The sequence below is a fragment of the Corvus hawaiiensis genome, chromosome 1 (genome assembly GCF_020740725.1).
Source record: "Corvus hawaiiensis isolate bCorHaw1 chromosome 1, bCorHaw1.pri.cur, whole genome shotgun sequence".
In the NCBI taxonomy this organism is placed as follows: domain Eukaryota; kingdom Metazoa; phylum Chordata; class Aves; order Passeriformes; family Corvidae; genus Corvus; species Corvus hawaiiensis.
In genome coordinates, this window is record NC_063213.1 from 81,233,087 (window position 1) to 81,257,761 (window position 24,675).

The 24,675-nt window shown below is 38.2% G+C and overlaps 1 protein-coding gene across 5 annotated transcripts in view; it reads right to left on the reverse strand.

Moving 5' to 3' along the window:
- TRIO (trio Rho guanine nucleotide exchange factor) overlaps window positions 1-24,675 on the reverse strand; it is a 248,096-nt gene that overhangs the window by 142,838 nt on the left and 80,583 nt on the right. For all 5 annotated transcript variants that reach the window (XM_048311675.1, XM_048311683.1, XM_048311700.1 and 2 more), the window contains exons 6-9: window positions 22,196-22,318; window positions 13,939-14,130; window positions 10,525-10,656; window positions 5,315-5,545 (exon numbers count right to left, since the gene is read on the reverse strand). In XM_048311675.1, the coding sequence (XP_048167632.1) occupies window positions 5,315-5,545; window positions 10,525-10,656; window positions 13,939-14,130; window positions 22,196-22,318 (678 nt within the window). The remainder of the gene's footprint in view (window positions 1-5,314; window positions 5,546-10,524; window positions 10,657-13,938; window positions 14,131-22,195; window positions 22,319-24,675) is intronic.

The window sequence follows — 24,675 nt, forward strand, 5'->3', positions numbered from 1 at the left end:
GATCATGACATAAACCACTCAAGTAGAGAAACATTACTGCCTGTAAGTGAAATCAGCATGAATACAAGTCTCATTAGTGCTTAGCCTTCATACCTTGATTCTTAACAAAACTGAGGAAGCACTCTTGGGAATTTTACAGCACATAGAGGCAGAGTCAAGGTATGCTCTTCCCATCAGAGAGTGCTTTGCATACCACTTCAATCAAAGGACAATGCCATTAGTTGGCACTGATAATAGCCTTTTAACAACTTACGCATTTTCTTCCTCTTCCTGGGAGAAGTAAGAGTTACAGAAATCATCACACTGACCCACTAAGGACTCTTCTACCGACACTGAAAGTAAACGGAATTCAGTCTGTACTTAAGTAATACCTAGGAGTTTAAGAGGCTCAACACTTTTCAGTGAAAGGGTGAATAGTATCATCCTCCACGACGGCAAGTTGCTTTAATGATGCAATTAAAGTTCTACTGCAGTCTCAGCAAAACCATCCTTATGCCCAACACAGGATCTAGAAAAATGCTTACTTTTCTAGCTCCCAAAAGAATATACAACAGAAGAAACTATGGAAAGACAGCTTCATTTAAAAAAAATCATTGCTCATGACTGTAAAATATGTGGTATACGCTGCTTGTAGAAGTAAATCTGATCTTTTGCAGACTCAATGTGCTCATTTTCACCAGTCTTTCCCACATTATTATCCATTCCTCACCCCCCTCACCCTTTACCTACTTTGCATACACTCACTTTTCTGATCTCCACCACTTACTTGCTGCTGACATACCATTGAGAAGGGGAAGATGGAGAACTCTGCATTTCTGATCTTCGGATAGTTAAAATGTGGAAATAGTCTCTCACAAAAAAGAACCATTTTACACTGGAACCGCCTTCAAAAGCCGCATGGGAATCACACAGTGAAATCATGGTGATGCTAGCAAGTAGCAAGCATTCATGGCCCGCCCTTCATTATTCGAGGCTGAAACTAGTGACTGTAACCTGTCTTGAGGCAGGCAGATCAAGGAAGAAGCAGCACATTTATCCAAAACGGACAGAGAAGACACCCGCTATGACCAAATAAATGTATTTTTTGGGGGAAAAAAAACCAAGCCAAACCAAATCAAAACAACCCCCCCAAGCAACAACAAAAAAACAACTTTCCCCCCTCCGCCCAAAAAAAACCCCTCAAAACACCTTCTACCAGCATGTTTTATTAATTTCTGGCTTGCAAGCTATCAGGACAGTTTTTCAGGCACCAAAACTCTGATCATACGAGTGTCAGCAGTATCACTGTACTGGAAACATTATCTTTACGCTCAATTTTGACCTTTCATGGCCTAGAAGAGCAAAAGTCCACGTTGCTGTTTGAAGTCTGCTTTATTGATTCATATCAGAATCAGTCAGCTCCTTTCCTTAAGTGAAAGACTGACTGTATTATCTACTTGGTAAGCTTATTAACTCTTAAATATAAAATCATACTTTTACTGGCATAGTTTATATTAAAAGGGCTACATACACAATTGAGTGCTGGTGGCCAGACATTTTCTAAAAATTAAAATAAAACCCCTCTTTTTAGATGTTAATATACAAACTAACCAGGAACTAGATCTCCTAGCATGTTTCTGCTACCTAAAATCAAACTCAGAATTCCATTCAGTTTAAGACTGTCATAGGTTTTCACATTTCAAATTTCAGATTTTCTGTAATTCACTTATCTACTATTTTTGAGATTTCATGTGCTACTTTCCTTACGACTTGCTTCAAAAGATCAGCAGATGATTCTTGATGTACACAGATCTCACCACAATGCTTTTGTTGATTTGGAAAGCCCCACTAGAAACAGTTTCCAGTATACAAGAACATGCAAGACGGAAGAAAAAACCCAACGAGCTTTCTAAGGTGCAAGTAACACAAAGTGAAGTACCAGCTCAACACGGCCAATTCCCTCCTCCAACTCAGCTCTGTCACTCACTTAACACTTCTATGATCTGAGTTATTTCATTAAGCCAGCAGAGGGAGGAGGAGGAAATCACAGACTCATGCTAAAGGACAGTTACAGATTCACTCACAATGCAATTGGTCCCTTGCCACTATGTGCAAATTAACTATAAACAGTGGAAGGGAGCCACACTTAGCTTATCTTGAAATAAAAAAATCCCCACCACATTTAACTTTACTGACAGTAATTAAAAGGTGTTTTCATGTTAAGTTTCTAAATCAATCTTAACTGAATTTTTTAAAGTTTGAACAAAGAGAGAACGTGTAAACAAAAACTAAAGTATTTTAGAAAGTTGCTTTGGAGTTCTACATAAACTATTCCAGAACTGTCTTAGATATAAATTTAACTAATACCTCAAACCACAGTAATTTCATGCACTGAGTGGTGTTCGTGATTATTCAGTTGAAAAACTAACATTTCTCAGATAAATTAAGATGATCTGATAAAGTTGGTTTGCTTCTGTTTTGCAAGAAAAAAGAACCTTGTTATCCAAGATCACTTTTTTCCCCAGATAAATTTTCAAAGCTGAGCGAGCTACAATCTCTAAGACATCTGCTGTGGCTATTGGATTAATCTATCTGGTATGGATGTTGATTGTCCTTGTCCTACAGACTGACCTGCATTGAAACCCAAGTATGAAAAGTTGTATTATGAAAGGCAACAGTGACCAAAATTCACACTATGATTCATAAGGCAGCGCCAAAAATACCCAGTATCTGTAAAGTTAAGCTAAAGCAACTTAACAGGGAGCTATTCTTCCACATGCAGCATTTCAGAAATTAACAGTCATTACAGGGATAAACCAAAGGACAACTCAATCTCTGGCAGTGGTAACTATTGGATACTATGGGACAGGCTTAGGCAGATGGCAAGCAAGGGCTGCACCTCTGTACAGATCTAGCTTGGAATTTCATGTGGCTGATAAAGATGTGCATTAGCACAAAAGGCTGCAACTTCAAACTGTCAAGAGGATCTCTTGCTACCTTAATTCAATGACTGTCTTGCAAAGCATATAAAGAAACCACAGGCATAAATAAGCAGGATGAAAGAAACTTCTCCAACCAGTAGGCAAGGCATGTACTGAATAATAAGTCAATATGGATCAACGTTCTTGAGGCGACTGGTTCATACTGAAAACTTCCAGTGTACTCACAATCCACATGGCATGATTGGGACAGCACATTCCTGATACTAGAAGATATAAAAATATGTAAATCTGTCCACTTTGTTGTTTTCAAATCTGTGACTACTTCATCTTAAATGCAGCAGTTCCAAAGGCTGATGACTAATACAGGGAAGGAAAATCCAGCATCTTGCTGAAGAACCTGGTGGTGACTGCACAATGACTTGAGTCTAACGAAGGGTTATTTGCCAACTTCAAAGAACAATGCAGTCTGAGAGCTAACTCCTCTACAGCGGGAACCAGGATTTAGGATGGAGCAGAAAATGAGAATTTCCTACAAGCATTTTATGACTCCCAAGATATTAAAGGCAAAGAGTAAGAGCAGTACAGTAAGACTCTCTGCAGCATTTAATGAACACCTTCCCCCAGGAAATAAACTGCCTAAAGCCTGGCCTACAGGCCCGAAACTTGAATTATGCACCTGGCAAATTACCTCAGGAGATCCCTTGGCCTAGATTGCCTCAGTAGGTCCTACCTGAACTGAATTCAAACTAGAGGAGAAAGTTCCACCATCCAATCCGTACTTGTTGGCACCAGACTCCTGAGAGGACCTACATTCTTCCCTGAGAATCAAACTACTGTGTTAATTTCAAATTCTGAAGATTCCTGATGAAGCCCTTTCAGTTTAAGAGGTGATTCATTTGCGGGATGTGCCTCATCACAGAATCACAGCATATTCTGAGTAGGCCCTTCACTCACTGACTACTCATGCAAGTACCAGCACTGGACCATCCTGACTAGACAATGCTTACGTTGTAAGCTTCATGGAGAGCCTCAAGGGTTTATACAATGGCATAATGAATGTAGTCTTCGGTTCTCTGAGCCCTTGCTGGCCATTCATAACATTCCCTCTGCTTTCTTTTACTTTTTCGTCAGCTAATATTTTTCATGCCTTTCTGCATCTTTTGTCACATCTCAGTGTTGAGAATCTGGATAACAGCTTGCCATTCAATGTATGCCTCTTTTTAGATATAAAATTAAGTAATAAAGTTTTGAAGATTTTACGTAATTTACTGCTTAAGCATTTAAGTTATTTTCTTTAATTACATGATGAGATAGTCACCAGATATAGAAGAAAGTTGAGTTATGAAGATTGCTCAGTCTCCCCATCATCTGCCTAAATTACCTTTTTCAACTACGGTAAATGATGAAAATCAGTTATTTCACTCCCAACTGCCCACATCCAGTATCTTCTTGGAACAGAAAAGTTCAAAAAAATTTAGCTTGAAAGTGCACCTAATTTTGAAGAAAAATTATTAGTTTAACCAGAATGTATGGCTATCTATCTAAAAACCCCACTGAGAAGCTGTGATTTGTGAACACTTTTACACTGAAATGAAAGAACATTATCAGCAAATACTGGCCATCTTAACTCTTTTATAGAGATGAGCTATTAAAGGATAAATTAGTAATGTCTCTGTTAATTGCAGTCCAAAACTAACATTTTATGTTTATTAAAAATCCATCAACTGAGGAATTTTATGTTGTTTTACTTTAAAAAGGCAAAGCTATGTCAGAGATACTAATGCCTGTACATAACTACTAACTTTTAAGGATGTTGACACAATAATAAAAAAATAGCAGCTATTAACCATTCAGTCAAGAACAGTGTTATTATCAGAAAGTAATCTCATCTGTAATTTTTATAACTCCTTAGTATACTACTCTGAGGTTTTAAAGAAACACTATTAAGTCAATTAAGTATTGAGGATTTGAAACCGAAAAATTTACAGAATAACACTATTAATTTTTTGCATGTTACAACAACAAGCTTTTTGACACTTTGAGTCCGGAATTTTACCTAGAATGTGAAGGTCAGCTACCAGCACAAACTCAGAATAGCTGTCTATACTAAAAATCTTCATCATATATGACTTAAAGTAAATAAATTAATTTAAAATCAGAAAAAAATGAAGTAGAGCTAACTTACAAATATAATTATTATCCATTAGAGCCAATAGCCAAGTTCTGATAATACACAGAACTTGGTATCAGTCAGTCAATCCCAGGCAACTATTCACTTGTTGTACAAAAGTACATGGGGTTTAGCAGTCAAAACTCACCTGTCAGTGCAATCAGCTCGAAATCACAGGCTGACAGAACACACAGGCACTTAGACAAAGTGAAACAAAACCTACCTGTTGAACATCCTGTTGAAAAACGCACAGCTGAAGCCGCTGGTGCAAGCGGACCTTTCGATGCTGCCAAATATTTTCCAGTTGGCGCTGGTGATGCAATACCTCATGGATGACATCCAGGACATGATGAACTGCTTTTGAGTAGTTGGCAGATGCGGTGAGGGAATCGGAGCTCCCAGGAGTCAAAGGTCTCTGGAGTTTGTCAAGGAGTGACTTCCCATCTTGGCTCACCTGACCACCAGAAAGGACGAAGAATTACTCGTCTTGCCGAAAAGCTTGTTGGGCTACTACTTTGTACCCCACCCCTTCTCCCAGTTTTAGATGTCTTTAAGAACTCAGAGAGCAATGACAAAGACCCGTTTTACTGCAGGAATGATTACCTACATGCAGCTGTAATAGGAAAGAAAAAAAATTATATATTCTCTTTCTATTTAAAATAATTTTAAGAAGCAGCACCCTTCTAAATAACAGCCTGTCTTTCCATTATTTCATTACTTTAAGAGTGATCTTTCTTCAGAGTGTTGGGATTTTTTGTTTGGTTTGAGGTTTTTGTTGTTGTTGTGGATTTTTTTTTTTAAAAACTAGTCAAATCTAACCTAGAATAAATATTCTTCAACTCTTTCCCTAGTCAACGGAACACCTAAAATTAAGCATTTGTCCAGAATTAGCCTTCCAAAACAACTTCTCTCTTCCTTTGCTGTAAAGGTGAAGAGGGAGGTTACTTTCTGTAGGTTAATATTAATTTGACAAATACATTTAAACCAACAGATATAAAACTTAGTACGCGATTCAATCTAACACAATTTACGACTTCTAAATTATTACTGTTACTGGTAAGCCAAGGCAAACTGCTGTTAGGGAAAGTCTGATTCTGATTAAATCACTTAAACCCTTTCCATGCAGCACAGAAAGATACTGTTTTCTAATATGTGTTTAACTACTGATACTAACAGGAAACATTTGTCACTTCTAACTGTTGTCTTCCCTGATTTAAACCACAGCAGAAATATTCAGATTTACCTTGCATGCTAATTAAAAAGCAATAATCCTCTCTTGTCTGGTCACTAATAACATTTAGTGTTAAAAGCATTTTTCATTGGCGTTTACTCTGTCACTTTTAGCATGAAGCTCAGAGAACTGTTACAATTCACTATCATTCAACTACCTGTAAAGAACTTTTCTAACAGCTCATCTAGCAGGCAGGGAAAAAATCATCTGAAACCACAAGACTGGAGTATAAACAGTAGCCTGAATCCATCAAATCAGCACCATGTCAGAAACAGCAAATTTGTCAAGGCCTTCCCGCAGGCTATTTTCAACAACTTTTTACTAAGTCTAGGCACATTTTAAATTTGTTATTCAGTAGTCAAACAGATATAAATGAAAACTCTTTTCTAATAATTAGATTACAAGGGAGTTAATTTCTTAGTTCCAGTTCAAGCTCCTTCATTTTAGTAATGAGCATCAACAGAGAACAAAGCTCACTTCTGAAAGTAGCTCCTGTAAAGTCAAGTCAGCAGAAAAAATGCATAGTCCATAGCACAGTTATAATGATATCTTTTTCTTTTCTGTATCCAAAAGAATTATCTTGTAAATTCTTCAAATATTTCAAGATAATGGACTTCAATTATCCATTCAGAGTCCATAAAATCTAAGCGGAAAAAATAATTGTGACAGCCCCTTGATCCAATTAGTTTATTAGCTTTATAAACAAATGACTGTGCACAAATTTTCCTTTGGAGTTAATACACAAAAGTTTTCTCCCTTCCTAGTGCATGCCTACCTACCTTAAGATTTTAGTGAGATGTATAACTTTATTTATATATATAACTTCATTTAAGGCACATCTATTGGATTATCAGGCACACCAGTTACCTCGGCTTGTAAGCTAGTAAGTTGCTTTACTAGTAATGCACAGTAATTACCCTCAGCAAAATCAGACTGTCTCGTCTTAAAAGCATTTACTTTCTTGAAATTACTGTCTTCTACTTTGCAACCAAGTCGTGTTGTCAAGACATTGCAATTGAAAATGAATGACAGTGTTGTGATTCCCATAGTGTTCCTCTCCCTCTTCCCCCACTGTTCATTCATCACAAAATGAAAGGAGCTCCGTACTGTAGTAGAAATGAAGTCATACATCTAATAATGATAAGCAATAGTCCTGTAATATCCTGACACAGAAAGACACCTCCATCAATCTTCAAAAAGGAATGCACGTTTGAAAAACGCTGAATAAAACTACCTGCCCAGAGGAGGAAGACAACTTGTACATACACATACAGTTATTACTACTGCACCAATTCTGGTTGCTAAAGACACAGCTGGTTTTTTTACCAGATGGGGAAAAGTAATGACCAGAAATCAGAAGAAAGGCATTTAGTGCTCTTTTTTTCCTTCGAGCAGTACCAGTGAAGATTTTGTTAGAATATCTAGCTATCCCGAAGTCAAAAGCTACAGCTTTGAAATCCTAAATAAATTTTCAAGGTATTTGCCAAAACAATCCTATAATCTACTCATCCAATTTATTTTCTTTATGCATCACCAGCAAGCAAACAGTATTTAACATGCTAATCCACAGTACTTATTTGCACTTAACAGCAGGCTCATCCAGTCACATCCCTACCAAAAAAAAAAAAAAGCCACAAAACCAACTCAAACCAAGTAGAAAAAAACCCATTATTTCAACCTCAGTGCATTATCACCATTCTAGAGAGATCTACCCTTCCTACTCCTTGCTGCACGCTCATGAAGCATGCACCCCTGAGCGCCTCTCTTCACATAATCTGTTACAAACGTGCTACATCTCTGTCCCTTGTTTTAAAAAGGGACCATCCCAATGATGAAAGTTGATAATGAAGAAAAGAAACCTTACCACAAAGAATGAGTTAAGACAGTTATGTGTAGTAAAATCACAAATATTATCAGGTGTGATAGTATGTCATTAGACCAACTGACATAGCAGGATGGCATAGAGCAAGAGAATAGGGATATCAATGTGTAGTTAACACAGAACAAGAATTCGTGAACTCTGGACATCTGACTAATGGTCACAAAATTTATGCAGGCCCTAAGGTCGCAGGTATCGAAAAAACACGGTTTTGATATGCTAACAACATGATGGATCATTAGCAATAATCTTACCCTCCTTTACTGCTAAATGAAATGTGACCAGACTTCCTATAATGAAGCTGGCTCATCAGAAAGTAGTTTTAGCTTTAATGCAATGTATAAATCACAACCATTAATTCAAACCCACATGATCTCCTTTTAAAGACAGGTGCAAGCTGTGGCCTAAGCTATCCTGTGTCCACTGATCTTTTTTACCATGATTTAACCAAACACATAATTTTATGAGTACAAAACCAACTGCATTTAATCCAGAACAACATCAGTCCAATTGAATAATAACAGTTTTACCCCACAATGAGAACAATCCTAGCAGAAGAAAGAAAGACAAGTAAAGCAGGAAATGCAGAAAATACCTGTTAGCTAATAATAGCGAAATGAATACTCATTTATTTCAGGTAAGTAAAGCACAAGAGAAAACTCAAAATTTGAAAGAAAACAAAAAAAGATAGTTGAGTCATCACTTTCTAGGCCACCTTCAGAATAAGCATTTTATCTTAAGTTGTAAATACAACTATTAGAAATAGTGACAAATATTATGATTCCAGTGTGTGCCGAGTCCAAGATTAGAGCAGCAGCATAGGGTATGTGTGGATACAAATATTGCTGCTAGCAAGATTTTCTCTTGCTTTTTTCCAGTGCCGTGAGATACTTTTCTCTCTCACGGAAGATATTAGCAGAGTTCAATAAACTATGAACACCTGCAACCTTGCAGAGCCTTGTTTATGGTATCGTAGGAAAATATTTTGACAATGGATGTTTTAGGATTTTAGCCAATTACCCCCAAGGGGTGGCTGATCCTTTGACCAATCAGACTATGAAGAAAAAAGTCTATAAAAGAGTTGTAAAATAATTAAATAAATCAATCTTGCTGCACAATTCCTGCCTGTTGGATCTCTCTTCTCCTCCCTACCACTGTGGGATACCGTAACAGGTATGCTAATCTTACAAACGCTGACTACATAGGCATGCTAACTCATTTAAGTGTCTTTGAGGTTGATGAAACTAAGTGCATTACCTTCTGGCTTCTCAAATGACATCCTTTGGTGGTTAAGCCTTTTTTGTGAGGCCATTTCAGAGATGGATTTTCAAAACACACTTAGAGCAATCCATGCCAACAGAATACCTTCCCAAAGAATGCCCAGCTGTCTTGGGGTGATTTTATGAAAATACTGTATTTCCCTATTGTCTGCTTTATGCCCACAAATGGGTCCCATAGCTTTAAGCTGGGTCCAGCAGAGGGGGGAGAGAAGCCAGGCAAATTCTTCAGCACAGTTTGTGTTCAAGGACTCATACACACTCCCCCATGTTCTCACCACTGCAGAGCTGAGGGAGCACCTCCCTGCTTTTAGCCAGCCTGTTAGCTGAGGCAAGAAATCCTCTGAAACTAATTCTTCCTCTGGAACTGTTCAGCCCAGCTGTGATCTGAGAACTAGATCACTGGACCCCTGGACCAGCAGGGAGGCTGCAGGGATGCCGCATCCCAGTCTCGGACCTTGGGAGGGGCTGAGCCAGCTACAGAGGGAACTCTAAATGCACCAGCTTTCTCTGCATCGAGGAGGTTTATTATCTAACAGAGTCATTTGCTTCCTGTGCCCTGCCGGCACTCTGCTTGTTAAATATATAGGTTTTTTTCACTTTCATCCAAGAAATTCCTCTTCTATCAGTGGGGAAGGGAGTGCTGAAACCTGTCTTCTGGGGAGGTGATGTTCATTACAGGATGTTTCCTCCTAAACTTGTCTCAAACCCAGACACCAGCTAACTTCCCTTCAAGTAAATGTTTAAACACTAGTATCACACTGCTATTCAAAGGCAGCAGTATGCAAATGCAAATTAAAACATACTTAGTGCTCCAAGGGTTGTTTGTATCACACATGGTTAAATCTCGCCTTTTAATTTCTTTCCAAAGATTAAGGGGAAGACTTTAACACTCCACTTTTGAACAACAGTAGCAAAATACAGTATATGAAATTTTAAAAGAAGCTTGGCACTTGACTTTCCAGCTAATTTCCAATGCAACAAGTGATACCGATTCATGATCCAAACTTAACACGACACAATTTTATCTAAGGAAAGACACTGACCTCAGAGTAAGCCAAGGTAATATGCTCATATATCCCTTGATGATGATGGATAGCATCTTCTAAATCTTGCAGTTCTGAGGGAAGCTCCACCTCACCACAGGCTTTACACCATGAGTCCACATTGCTCATGTACTGCAACAGAGAAGAAACACTCAGCTTGATTTTGGGTTCTACCATTAAGCACACACAATGGTAATACACAAAAGGATGTTAATCTGTGTGACAGACACTGAAAAGACTTCTTTTAAGTGAAAAGTCTTTACAGTATTTCTATCTGAAATAACCAAAAGTTTATACCAGAACAGAAAGAAATATTCAAGTCTGACTATACTTGTGCTTTTAGGTATCTGAAACTCTTTGAGTAGTTTGGAGACAGGCAGATCTAGCTGTACGTTGGCAGTCTTCAGAACCAATTCAACTGTTGGCAATATTGATGCTTCAAGTTTACTCTTGCTCCTTTTCTTGACTTTGCAGCTAAGAAAATGTTTCCTTCACCCTGCACCTACCATTTCAGAAACATGAAAGCCAGTTAAGGTCTTGTTTACACGAGGCAGTAAAACATGCTACAGCTTTCAAGTCCAGACCCTTGGTTTTTATCCATCAGCTCCCTGTGCAGACACTCATGGTATCATGAGGTTTATCACCTCACCTATTTTTAATCTTCAGAGAAAACCATGTTTCTTTGTACATGCACACAAAGAATTACTGGTGAACCATTCACTGAAACACTCCATAGTTACCTTTTGCTGGAAATAGGTTATCAAGGAAGCAAAGCAGTGCCAGGGCACTGTGAATTCACACCTCAGTCCCCAAAGAACTAACGTCTACATGCAGAGAAACACTAAATCCATTTGGCAAGCTACTACAGCAGTAAGCATGTAAGGGATTTACAACTTGAGCAGAGGTCTCCTAGGACTAGCACTGAACTTTGAGCACACAGCTATGTCAGCATAGCTGCTCGAGTCAAGCCTTTCAAGGGAAATTGAGGACACTGCAACAGAAATCTCTTCTGCAGACGACTTAAGTTATGCCTGAAGTTTAAGCTGTCTTGACAGACAAGAAACTGCCATCACAGCTATATGCATAGCAGAAGTTCTGCCGACTTATTTTTCACAGCTAGGGGGCATGAATTTTAAACCCCTGCTATGCTAGGAAAGGAAAGAGGAAAAAAGAATCTTTTTTCTAGGAGTTTTCATAGTTGTTAAACCTCGTAGAGCCAAGCACATGTGAGCTCTGTAAAATAAATTTCCTCTATTCATTTCAAGTTCAAGACTCAAAAGTTATGAGACCAAGCCATTTGTCTCACCATACATATCTTAATTCTTGGAGAACATGTAGTCTTTTGTAGAAAGAGGAATTCATAGATCACTTCTGGTACTCTTCTATTGTTTGATAGCTGGGCAGAAGGGTGGTAGAATACTTAGCTCTAAAATACTTATTTAATTCTCATTAAGGGCCAGTTTAAAACATCTCGAATGTTAAGCACTGAACATTAATAGAAGCTCCCATGTGCACCAGTGAGCAGGCACTGATAGCTGGTGCAGTCTTCACGGTGTCTGACAGTAGGCAGCGACACTTACCTGTCACTTGCAAGAGAACACATGTATTCAAGATGGGTGTGTTTTTTCTTGGGATGCTTACTTTTTAATCTTTTTATGTAGGTCGAGCGTCACCAGCCTCTAAAGGGGTCATTCCTCACATTCCAAACCCTCTTTCCTTGAACTCACTCTCCACTGTTAATGAAACAGCTAATATATCACAGGCAAGTATCTAACAAAGCAACTAGGGCAATCCATCGCAGCTAATCATAAAATGAAAACTGCAGAAGGAGCAATTAAAAGTAAATTAACCCCAGCAGATGCTGCACTATTTTCTCTCTTTCCTCTTGTTTACACTTACATTAAGTGGTAAAGAAGGTAACACTGACCCTCACTACAGTTGCCCAGCATACTATCACACAAAATTTAGTCCCCTGACTTCTGATGAGCATAATTTATTACTTTTGTTATGAAAAATGACAGCATTTGAGTCAAGGTATACCTACCTGTTCACATTCATTCATCTATCTCTCTTCTACATTTATGGCTGAAAGCGCTTAAACGTAAACCCAAATGATCCAAATAATTAGAAAAGCATCAATACTGATAAGGTACCGAATAACATCTATCAAACGCTTCAAGCTGACTGGTGACTTTTCTATCAGGAAACTATTCCTTCATCTCATTTTTGTGCAGCTTTTCTGTAAAACCGGCTAAAAGGACTTATTATAGTGGCATCATTTTATATAATTTACCTTAGTCTGTCTAAGGACATTAAACCAATGTCACCACTACCATAATGAAAAGCAATGTGTATTTTCATCTTAATACATTCTCATTTCTAATATCTAGATATTTATCAAGTTAAATATCCATGTACTAGAAATCAGGGAAAAAATGTCTTAAAATCAACTGTACCACCTCTCTCTGTTTCTGAAGTTTTCAGCTCCCAAGTGCTTCCTTCATTCATTCCAAATTAAAGTTATGTCAGACATGAGACATTTCCTTGGATATAATTTAGCAAGGCAAATGGAAAGAAAAGTATCTACATAGAGCACACCAGAGCTTCCATGAGCCATACCCATCCAAGAGCCTCTGCTCTCCAAACACACCAGGGATGCACAGAGCAGTCAGTCTACGAGATCAGCGGGTGACTCAACTGCGCACACACAGCAGCTCCTTCAGAACTGAACTCCCTTGAGGGCAAAACATGCTTTCGCCATTAAGATTACTAACTTGGGGATATTTATTCCTATTTCCCCTACATATACCTCTTCTCTGGCAGTTACACACGGTTAATGACTTAATTTAAATAATTGGTATAGGCCTAAAGCTAAAATGTTTTTTTAGCATAGGAGGAATCTCTTATGGAATACTAAGTAAACACCTCCCACCACAATTTCAGATTCAGAAGACAGTTAATTAACTTTTCAACTTTCAGGCCAGTTCAACCTATGTTTTCTCTAAGCAATTATTATGAGTTAAATCTTGACACTCAAGGACTGATTGGAGTTGAGTGGTGAGGACAATAAAAGAAGCAGTAGTTTCTAGATGTAGGAAAGGCATTATATCGATACTTAAAAGCCTTATATATTTAAGCATTTCTGTCCACTTCATTTTGATTCATATAGCTAATTTGGTTATTTTATCTTGCACTGAAATGAGCAAAGCATTTTGTGGAGAATTTAAGGCCAGTGGGCTAAACTAAGGAGAACAAGGTTTTGTTTGAGTATTGAAATCGGCAGAAATAAATATTCTGGCTGTGTTGTCAACCTTTTCAATCACTTTCTTGCACTTTTGTCCAAAGCAAAAGCAAACTGCACAACTCACTGTTCCAGCACATACACTTTTGTTGATGCCCTCCCTATTCACTAACCTGTTCAGCTTTTTGATGGAAGATGGAGGACATGTCCAGTAACGTGCTCCGTTCATCCAAGGCTGCAGCAAATGCCTTCCACTCCTGCTCCAATTGACTGGCAATCTGTTTGATTTGCTGTGAAGCATAATGGCCAGACTCGATCAGGCGGTTTGCTACTGACATGATGCGGCTGATGTTTACATACACATTCTGTGGAGAAGAAAGAGGGAAAAATTAGTGCAAGTTAGCACACCAATTAAATACAGAAGTATATTCCTAAAAAATTCTATCACAATACTGAAAACAGTCCGGTTTTATTTGGCAGGTTTATGCATACTAAACTTTGGAACCTAGGTGTATACAGTAACAGTCAATCCATAACTGACAAGTGAGAAGGATGACTTGAAATAACCCGTCTAAAACCCATGTTAACAATCAGCTTAAGCCAATTTATATTTCATAAAGACACATTATTACAATAAAGAGGATGAAATAACCATATTTCACAACAACCACAATAAAAATGTTTACAGACATTCAAGTCAACAAGACATTCAGATATACACAATATAGGAAAACTGAAGAATCATTACTAAGCTCTTGATCTATCCACAGTATGCTTGTGTGCAACATCTGTGAACCTTTACATCAATTTCTGAAAGTAACTTTTAAAGAAACAAAATAAAGAACTCTGAGCTACAAGAAATTAACAGTTTTACATTTTATTTTCTTGCTGCTATATTGCCTCAGAGCTAGCACTGAAAATTAGACAAATAAGGTCCAAGATCAGAAGTATTCTCTAGCATACTGGCATTAGTCACTGATGGCTCTTTGTCAATCTAATCTAATTGTAAATCAAGTTTCTGATTCCTGTGAAGTAAAACAAGAACAACTTTGCCACCAAAAGCTTTCTGAGTAACTCTTTCAGAGCTACATATGTATAACATGGAGTTGACACTTCCTTCAATTGGGCAGACTCCTATACATCTGAATTAAGTTCTTAGAATTGTTGAGGCTGGAGATCACCCAGTACAACCACCAGACACTGAGCAAATCAGGTGGAACCATGACCTGCTGGCATTCAGCCATTGCCCAGAGCTTGACACGGACTGGCTGGCGCAAGTGTTACAGTTCCTCCAGGCTTCACTGTCCAGACTCATCTGAGTGACAATTAGGACAGGTCCCTATTGATTGTAAACTGTATGCATGTATGCAAGCAGGAGCATACCTGACACAGCCTACACCTCAGCTGGTCCACTTAATACACTGAGCACAGCAGTGTCATGTTGGCTGGTTTTCCTTTCTGCACAGTGCCACCTCTTACTTTTTTAGGTTACCCCACACATCTATGCTCTGCTTTTTAAGCACAGCCAAACAACTGGCAGAGTACAAATCTCCTATTTCCAACAAAATTTAAAAGAGAGCATTTTGGCCAATTAAAAGTATAGCATAAATACAAGACTGTTAAATGAATACAGAAAGCCATTAGATGGTCTTTACAGTTGTGAGAAGAAACAAGTGCCAAAAGAGAAAAGAATAAAGGCTGTAGTAGACAGCCATTTGAACTTTTTCTGTATCATAATAAAGCGATTTTGGAAATTCTGGAACAGCAGTTAAAAATGAAGGACACGGCGCAGTAACCATTAAGTAAAACAAATTAAAACTGAGCTGTGGTTAACATGTATTCATTTTCCCATGGCAATCAGGCTTCACACGTGTGGAAGAATACAGCCTGTAGCAGTATGAATATGAACTAAAATGCTGACATTGAACACTTTCCAAGCTATGTACACCACATTCCTTTCCTCAAAAGAAAACCAACCAAGAAAAAAACTTACAATAATCTAACCCTTTTACCTCACTATGTGATATATCTACCAAAGTTTTAAGTGTCAGTATTTTAGAATGCAATGACCCAAATGAGATAGATTTATTTAAGGAGGAAAAGAATCTGCAATAGCAACTCACTACAATTAGACTGTGTTTAATTGACCCTTGAAGGTCAACAAATTTTGCTAAATTTCCTAGAAGGCCAGGCAATTCCATTGTCATTATTATAAGACAACTGCATATGTTGCACACTGCTTGAGAATGAGAAACACTGTTACAAGTGATCAGGTGCAAATTTACCAGAGACTGATATCTTACTCATTGTATGCACTTCCACCTTGGCTTTAGTTAAGGAAGCAACAGCTATGAGGTAATAACTGATAAAGTCTTATTTAGTGACCTCATTTACACCACGTGAATCTGCACGAAGCACCTGCAGCTTCTGAGTGCGTATCAACTGTCTCAAAGGTGAAAGGTTAATGTGATGCTGCAGTTCTTTCACTGTGTTACACACACGACTATTGTAACAAGACTTAAAAGGTAACTATTCAAGTTACTGCATTACAGTGTGTTTAGTAAGGTTACAAATGTACCTAGCATGATTATTTTCTCTCAAAATGCTCTTTAGCCAGAAGCTGAAAGGACACCTTACCATATCTGGAAAGCTCCTCATTGCAGATTTTTCCTCTAAAGGGAGTATACAAATGAAAAAAAGTATTGCTCAGCAAAGCAACACAGATTAGCAGCCTAACTGTGCTGCGTCATTCTTTGATGCATGCCTGAAAGGCAAATACACAGGAAAAATACAGGTGACAGCCTACCAGCTCAACTGAACTTCTACCACACTCACACAAAATAAAGCTGGCAGGTAACCTGAAGGTTCCATTTTACTTCCTGATTTTCCCAGGCCCACTTAGAAAATGTTTGTTTAGCTCCAAGATTTCAAACAGCAGTTTTCTGACACAGAGACTACTACGCATTCAGTTTTAAATGCCAGCAACTCAGTGACACGGCCCGTAAGCATCGTAAGTGGCACCTCTATATGGACTGTAGTGAGCTGGAACTATTTTACTGTGATAGAAAGAATTTAGCAATGGAATTTTCAAATCATCTGCCACTTCACACACAAATGACCACCAAACATGGTGTAGTATTAATGTATGAATTAACACCTGCTTTAGTGATTTACATGTTCTCTAACATTTCTTCTAGTCTCATTTTTGAAGCAACAGTAAAACTTTCGGTTTGGGAATACAAACTCCAACGATAAGGGCTGCAGGACAACTAAAGGTAAAACCTGATCTATTCCCTTGAAAAAATATAAACTTGGCAACATCCAAGCTGCAATTAAGGAAAGTGTTTAACCTGTTCTTCAATTAAAAGGATCTTCTAAGTATTCTCAGGTAACTATTTAACCATTGCTATCAGCACTGGAACATGTGCAATATAATTTCACTCTAACTTCCTTCAAATTTCTCATCTCTTTCCTACATTTTTCACAGTGGACCTGGGGAATCTTACTGCAAGACTATACAGTCCAACACCAACACTACCTTCTTTCCTCCTTTACTTTTCACCCACTTTTACTTAATCATAGTAAATGCCCATGCATTCAAACTCTCCCTACAGCCACATCACTTTCATGTAGATGTTTCCCATTACAGAACTAAGTATGGGGCTTTAAACTGGACCTAGTTCTCTAGTAGGACCAACTGAATCACAGCATTTTCTTTACAAATCTGAAGTTCAGCCACCCCAAAAAGTACCAAGAGTGAAATAAAATCTGCTTCTTTTCAGTAATACCACTGTCTATTCCTTTAGTTTGTGATTCATTGACATGAACATACTTGTTGCTGTATCAACACCTCAGTAGCTGAGTGCTTTTTAAAATCTGTTTATTTGCTTCCTCCCTCTTAAGGACTGCACATCTAGCCTGTTCTATTTAGTCTTGCTGACTTTGGAGTGCTCCTCAGAAGCCAAAAACAGCTTGAACTCATTTTACCTTTTCAGTCTATTCTCAGGCTGGCGGCATCCACACATTGTGTCTAAGCATTAACTGCTCTGGCACCATAAAGATTCTCTTAGGGATGTACACCTGTGGTCTTGCTCTCATTTGCCCAAATCCTGAGGACCAAGGGCAGTCTAGAATTCACATGGTGCTTAAGTCTATCTCAAGTGACAAATCTGTATGGTTACAAAAATACATATTTAAAGTAAAAAGAATCTCAAGGGTGAAATATGTCAGTGGTACAGAGGAGAAGGAAAAAATTACACTGCCTCTAAGCTAACGTGATTTTACCTCACCTGACTTCATGCTTTCATTTGTACCAGTCCCTGTGTCTGGATTTGAGCAAGACTTTTAACTTTTAACTCTCTAAACCTAGTGATAGTCAATCACAGTGCTCATATTTTTATTTTAACATCCCAAAGCTCTCACCAGTGCTCATCTCTGACACTCTCTTTTTGGATAGCATTCAGTATTTGATTACTACCTTGATAAAATGGTTTAGTGTATGCAAACAGCCTGTTCTGAGAACATTAATCAACTTAGCAATACGCCTACAATTGACATAGGAGTTTTTGGATTATGGTTAATAAATGTAACTTCTACTCATGGTCCTATCAACACTGAGACAAGAAGCAGTCATAGCACATCCTTTAATAGTAGCATGTGTCAGTTTTCTCCAAACAAAGTTTCATTTTGCCTGCATCACTCTTCAAGCATTTTAACCCTCCTCAGTGCAGGGAGAGGCACAGTTAAACTGCAATGAACACAAGGCCATCTGATCTAGCAACAAGAGCAGAAAACGTTCAAGCAGACAACATCCTACTCTTCACCTGTATTTCATATGACTTCTTGTCTTCCTTGTGTCCCAGCAGATGTATAGAAAATGGCAGGAAAAGAGTGGACAGACACATAATCAGTCTTTCCTACTCTTGCATGCAAGACAGACTAATCATATAATCATGGGTACTTTATTCTCTCAGTTCAGAAACTCAATACATAACTTTTATACTTGTAACTCCTATGATGCTTTATTTGAAAGTTTCTCCCTTAAAAGGTACTAAGAACTTGTTTTGAGAAGTGAAGCATTGGTTTAGTCACCCAAATGGGAACATCAAGCTGAAACTGAGTATTGCTTAACTCAAATAAATCTCCAGACTTGACAACAGCAATTTACTGTTGCTGAAAGCAGGCCTTTAAAATTGCACTGAAAATCCATCCTCATCTTTAGAGAGCAGAATCATTGAGAGTTTGTTTTTCCCTGCAGTTATGGAACATGGGATCTACCTGCCCTGTGAAGAGACAGCCTTGACTTTTATCAGTGCACAGCTTCTCAAATTCCCTAACAGGAAGACACATACCTATGGCTGCACCTGTGAACTATCCTTCAATCAGTAGCTCTTTTAGTCACATCAACCTGTATGCTAATCCATGGTAACCAAACATATGTCCCTCTTTAATGCACAGCACTACACCAATCCAGCTCTTCTCTGGGACAGATTCATTGCAGTGAGAACCAGTCTGTGTATTAAGCTTAAGACTTGCATGAACTTACTCCTGTTACCTTGAAGTGCAACCACATGAATACACAAGATTCCTAGGTATACCATTTGCTAATGAAACTGGTGAAAGTAAACTTAAATCTCCTCCCTGGATGTGTTCTTTACTTCGTTGTTTTAGAACATTTGGTTCACACTTCCAGCTATTTTGTGTTCTTACTGAAAACCAAGATTCTAAAAATGGCACAAAGCCATTACAAGAAATTTTTTTTTAAAAATTCAGCAAATTCTCTTTGTCCTTGATGTAACTAACTCTTGTCCACGACAGGAAGTAAGTAGCTTTCACAATGGTTTACATCCAGGTGGCTTGCTTCAGACTGGAAGACCAGATCAAAATTTCGGCATCTGACCCAAAGGCTGTCACTCTTTCTCATCCAAGTTTGGCATAAGCAGCTGCAGAAGTTGCCCTCCACCTCTTGGAAACAAACTGTTACTTGGGAAGGAAGGGGACATGAGAGACCCAGCTATTGACAGAGGGTAGCACCTGCTGTGGAGGGGAGCACGTGCCCCACAGCAACCACAATGTGTTGGGAAAAGCAGCTGCAACATCAATTATCAGACTTAAGCTGTGAGCAAGCGCAAGAGGTTGCATTTAGCTGCTTGGGGAGCATTTATCCTTTGAACAGTCCTTCCCTACCTCAAGTGAGCCTAAGAAAATTGACTAGAAAGCAAGATCTATTAAGGTCCAATTAGGGCCACAATGAAAAGCCTCCAAAATCTCCTGCAATAAATAAAGCTTATATGTAGTTGTCTTCCTCCCTTTCTCTACTCCATCCAAATGAATTATTTCACATGGTTGTAGATAGGTTAAAAGTTAAATTCCACTTCTGGTGTTAGAGTATTCACACAAGAGACCTTAAATCCACTTTGATTACTGAAGAGTTACACTGACAGGAAGAGTGAACAAACAGCAGCTTGTTAAGCACAGAGCATATGTGGAGAGTAGTCAGGGAGAAGCTAAACATGCTTGCAGGAGTTAAGACTGCCCAACATTTTTCCAGTTAAAGCTAATGAAAAATAAAGCCTGCCAAAATTCAATCAGTTCACGTCATTTTTTATGTTACATTCAGTTTAATCTCTGCCCCTAATCTGTATGAAAGGCTTTTGCCATTTAACCAAATAAAACCCAGATAATCTGAATGCTGCTTAAATCAAAACCAGGGACCAATCATTCTGAATTTACATTTTCCTGTTCTGTGGCAGAGAACCCCTTCTGGAGGGGCTGTGCTACAGAAGAAAATGTAGCTCGTTTTCACCCTTTTGAAAGTTCACATAGCCTAATTTGCCCCAAATTCAAACTACTCCTTGTACGCTTTACGAAATCATCTTGCAGGCTGAGAAAAAGTCCCCTGTAATTAATGCATTTGACAACTAAAGGCAAAGGAGAGATTAACAGCAAAAGACTAATAGCAACACAGAGCAGGAAGGATTATGCTGCCTCACTCAAGTGCTCCCTTACTGTTGATAGCATCCGAGCAGTCTGAAAGAAGGAAAAAAAAATAAAAAAGTCATCTAATTTGAAGAAAAGAGGACAACAGTGACTAATATCAGGACAGGCTTACAGAAGAAGAATTTAACCTTTAGAATACAAGTCCAAGAATTGCCTGGAAGGCCACTCAAAATTACTGAGTTCCAAAAGTTCTCATGTCAATGACACCTACTGTTATCCTGTGTTTCTTTCTGCTCTACTTCATATGCAGAGCAGTGAGGAACAACAACAAGGTGCTCCATAAGGCAGCAATTCCCCATGCCATGAACCAAACCTAACGGTCAAAACCATATACGATGTTACATAACTTAATTACAAAGTCCCCCAGCATTTGCTTTACTCTTTGCAGAAAGCTCATATAGATTTTAATTTTTTTGAAGTTTTGGAAACAGAGCTGAGTTGCAAAAGAAGAAAATGTGCCTTCTCTAATCGTGTCTTCCATTGTCTTACCTCCAGCTGCACCGTACACAAGAGCTGCCTTACTAGTCCTGCCATTACTTTAGCAAGACACACAACCTAGCTAAGTTTATTTTGTCACTTTCCACATTTAGTAGTCCTGTTCTACAGAAAAACCCTCTTGCAAGAGTTGATCATTTCAACCATACTTTAATTCAATTCCCATCCTTGGACTGCCAAGAATGTTCATTTGTAACAAGACTGGTAGTGTTCTTCTTTCATTGATCTGACAAACAGGAACTGGATTTAGGCCCAGACTCCCAAGGTTATTTAAACACCTACAATGTGTAAAGGACCTAAAATGTACTTGAGAATTTTGTCCCCATGTTCAAACAGCAATTCATGAAACTGAAAGTAAACAGCTTTCACTCGTTGCCAGTTAAAATCCAATTTTTTTATTACAGCCTACTGATGATATTTGACCAAAAAAATTGTTTGCTTTAGCTCCATTCTACTGTGCCAAAAATGAGAAGTGTCTTCTTAAAACCATGGAAAATTATTACACCAGGCTCAGTTACTTCTCAGAACGTTTTGTCTGAGTTGAAATCTATTCAGAAGGTCCTGAGAGGTATTTCTTTCAGAATGCAGAGCTAAAATCTGTATTATACATGATTCTCTGCAATTTCCTACAAGACCCAAGGTGGTGCTCAAAGACACATCCCAGGTTCTAGAAGCTTGGACGCTTGTATTTGAGAGGTGCTGAGCTTATGTTGAACACTGCCATTTGTCAAAACAATTTGCTTTATCACAGTACCTTGGTACTTGACCACCCTTTATTTTCTTGCGCTGTGTTTTATAACTTCACTGCTCAAACACAAATTTGCACTACTTGTAAAGAAGGACTGATCTGTGTCTACGTACTTACAAATTCTACCTTAACAGAGAACAAATAGCCAGCATGTCTGAGCTGTGCTGTGCAGGGAGGCCTGTTCTTACCATACAGTTCATGGCAAAGTGATTGTGCTGTGTCTGAAGCTCCATCGCGTGGGGGTGACTGGTTCCAATCTCTGTGTAGTTGTTTAGAAACAGTCCTTTGTTGTGTGTGATCCAGTCAAACATCTACATGAAAATATTAAGGAAAGGAGAAAGTTCAATAATTTGTTACGGCAGAAACCATAGACAAGCAATGTAAGATATCTGTGAACACAGAATACAGTCTAAGGCCATGAAAATTAACACTGATGCTCTTTCCATTGTAAGTTACTGTACATTTTAACCCAATCATTGCTGAAATCTGTCTTTCTGGATCAAACTGCTGAGGCTGTTACTATTATCTTTACGATAGGTCTTTATCTCAATGAGCTACAGTAATGTCATAATTGTAAACTTCATTATTACAAAGAAGTCATAGTAAACAAACAGACTTGGAGCACAGCCCTGAGTTGCCAAGCTTTTATGTTATCTAGTGTCAACACTTACTGACATCAGCAGCTTAGCAGTTTAGAATGAAAATGGCAACTCATGGAAATTAAATATAAATTCTTTCATGCTGATCAAGTACTTCGGCAGCAAGTTAATATTTTTACTTCATAACTTTACAGCAGATTTGAAAACTATTCTATTTCTAGATGAATTGTTAAAAGTATACGTGAGCACAGAGTTACATGTTACTTTCTTCCAGAGAAATTTATGAGTAATCTTTAAATATGCTTGTTTTTAAAAAGAAAAAAAGGAGTATTTTAATATTCCAATAAATTTTAGGACAGACCTTATATGACAATGAAGGCACACAGGTATGTTAACAGTGGCCCTGGAAAACAAAGTTTTCAAAGACCAAGCAACACAGCAAAGAGCTGTTTAACACCCCACCTGCTCACAATGGTCTTGAAATCTTTGCTATATCCAAGCAAAAGGGACACACCTGCTCTCTGGATAAGCTGAAATAGTTTGTCCAGGAAAAAACGGTAGCAGTAACCATTCATTTAAAGATCTTTCAAAATATGCCGGCTAACAGAACAACATTATCAAATCCACTATTTGTCCCAAGTCCATGACAAACTAAATTGTAAGTAGACCACAATATGGTAAGAACTGTAAACCAAACTTTTGAAGTTTAGACAACTGAGACAGCTGATCCCATACTACTAAAATTTTAAGCTTTTTATCTAGAACTCAGCGAAGATGTGTTAGAACGTTATTCAAAACACACACTGGTACTGCTTGTGACCACTCTTCCCTAGGTCACCTGAATTTGCTGCCTTCAGACACTTGAAGGGCAATTCCAATCAGATTCCCTCCCACCTTGTCCCTTTTTTGCTTTCTCTTCTCCTGAACCAGTCCAAATTTCTTGCACTAAGTTGAGCAAGTCCTCCAAAAGGAACATGTTTATTTCTCCCCATGCAATACCCTTTTTCTTTCCAACAAATATCCCATCCTTTCCCACATTTCAGTAAAACACAGACATACACTGATAAAAAAGTCATGAGCTGTGAAATCTAATCTGACACAAGCAGTAAAAATAAGGGCTGCAAGTAGATTAAGGTAAGGGTCTTAATCCAAAATTGAGTTGGGATACTACACAAACCTTCTTTTTAATCTTTTTTTTTTTACTGGCTAATGAGAGAAAAACAGTCCCAGGTATGGTGGCTGCTGTCAACCTCATTTTGAGGTGCCTAATATTTCCCTTCCAAAAGAAAGATGTGTTCATTTAATATAGACTTATTCTTGGAATCAGAAACATAGAAAACACTGATAGGAGCTTACACAACCACATGGCAGGACAGAGGTCAATCCCACAGGCTCAAGTATTTCACAAGAAGTTTTTTAAAGCCCAAGTTACGTAAGCAATTTGATAAAATATAAGCAAACCAACAAAATACATTTTGATGGTGCTCACAAGGTACTGAAAGATATGCTATAATGCAGAATAATTAATTCTGTAACGAAGTGGCTCCAAGGTCGATAAAATGCATTTGGGTCTGAAAGAGCAACACTAGAGCAACAGCTTGCATTATTTTCTAAATAATTTTAGAAATAGGTAATAATTTTATCTTTTCTTCCAACTCTCTAAATGTCCCTACTATTTTCAGCTGTATCCATCCAGTAAATATTTGCTTTAAATGGTACTTTGAAAAAATACTTATTTTTTTAAACACGGCAGAAAACATTACAGTAGTGTAAAGAAAGTGCCTGAGCTGAAAGGATGAGGGTAAGGGAAAGTATGGGTGAAGAATACAAATGAAGAAGCAGGAAGAAGTTAAGTTTTACATGTTTGTTCTGCTTTTACTCTTCTCCTTGCATCTGCTTGTGACAGCTGCTGGAGAGCAGAATACTGGTTTAACACCGACTGTTGGTCTCATGCAGTTCAGGCAATCTTATGTAAAATACTTTAAGAAATCTGAATACTTTAAGAACTCTGACAAAAACCCTACTTACCACTTGACTGCGTAGTCTAGTTACTACTACTCCCAGAGAAA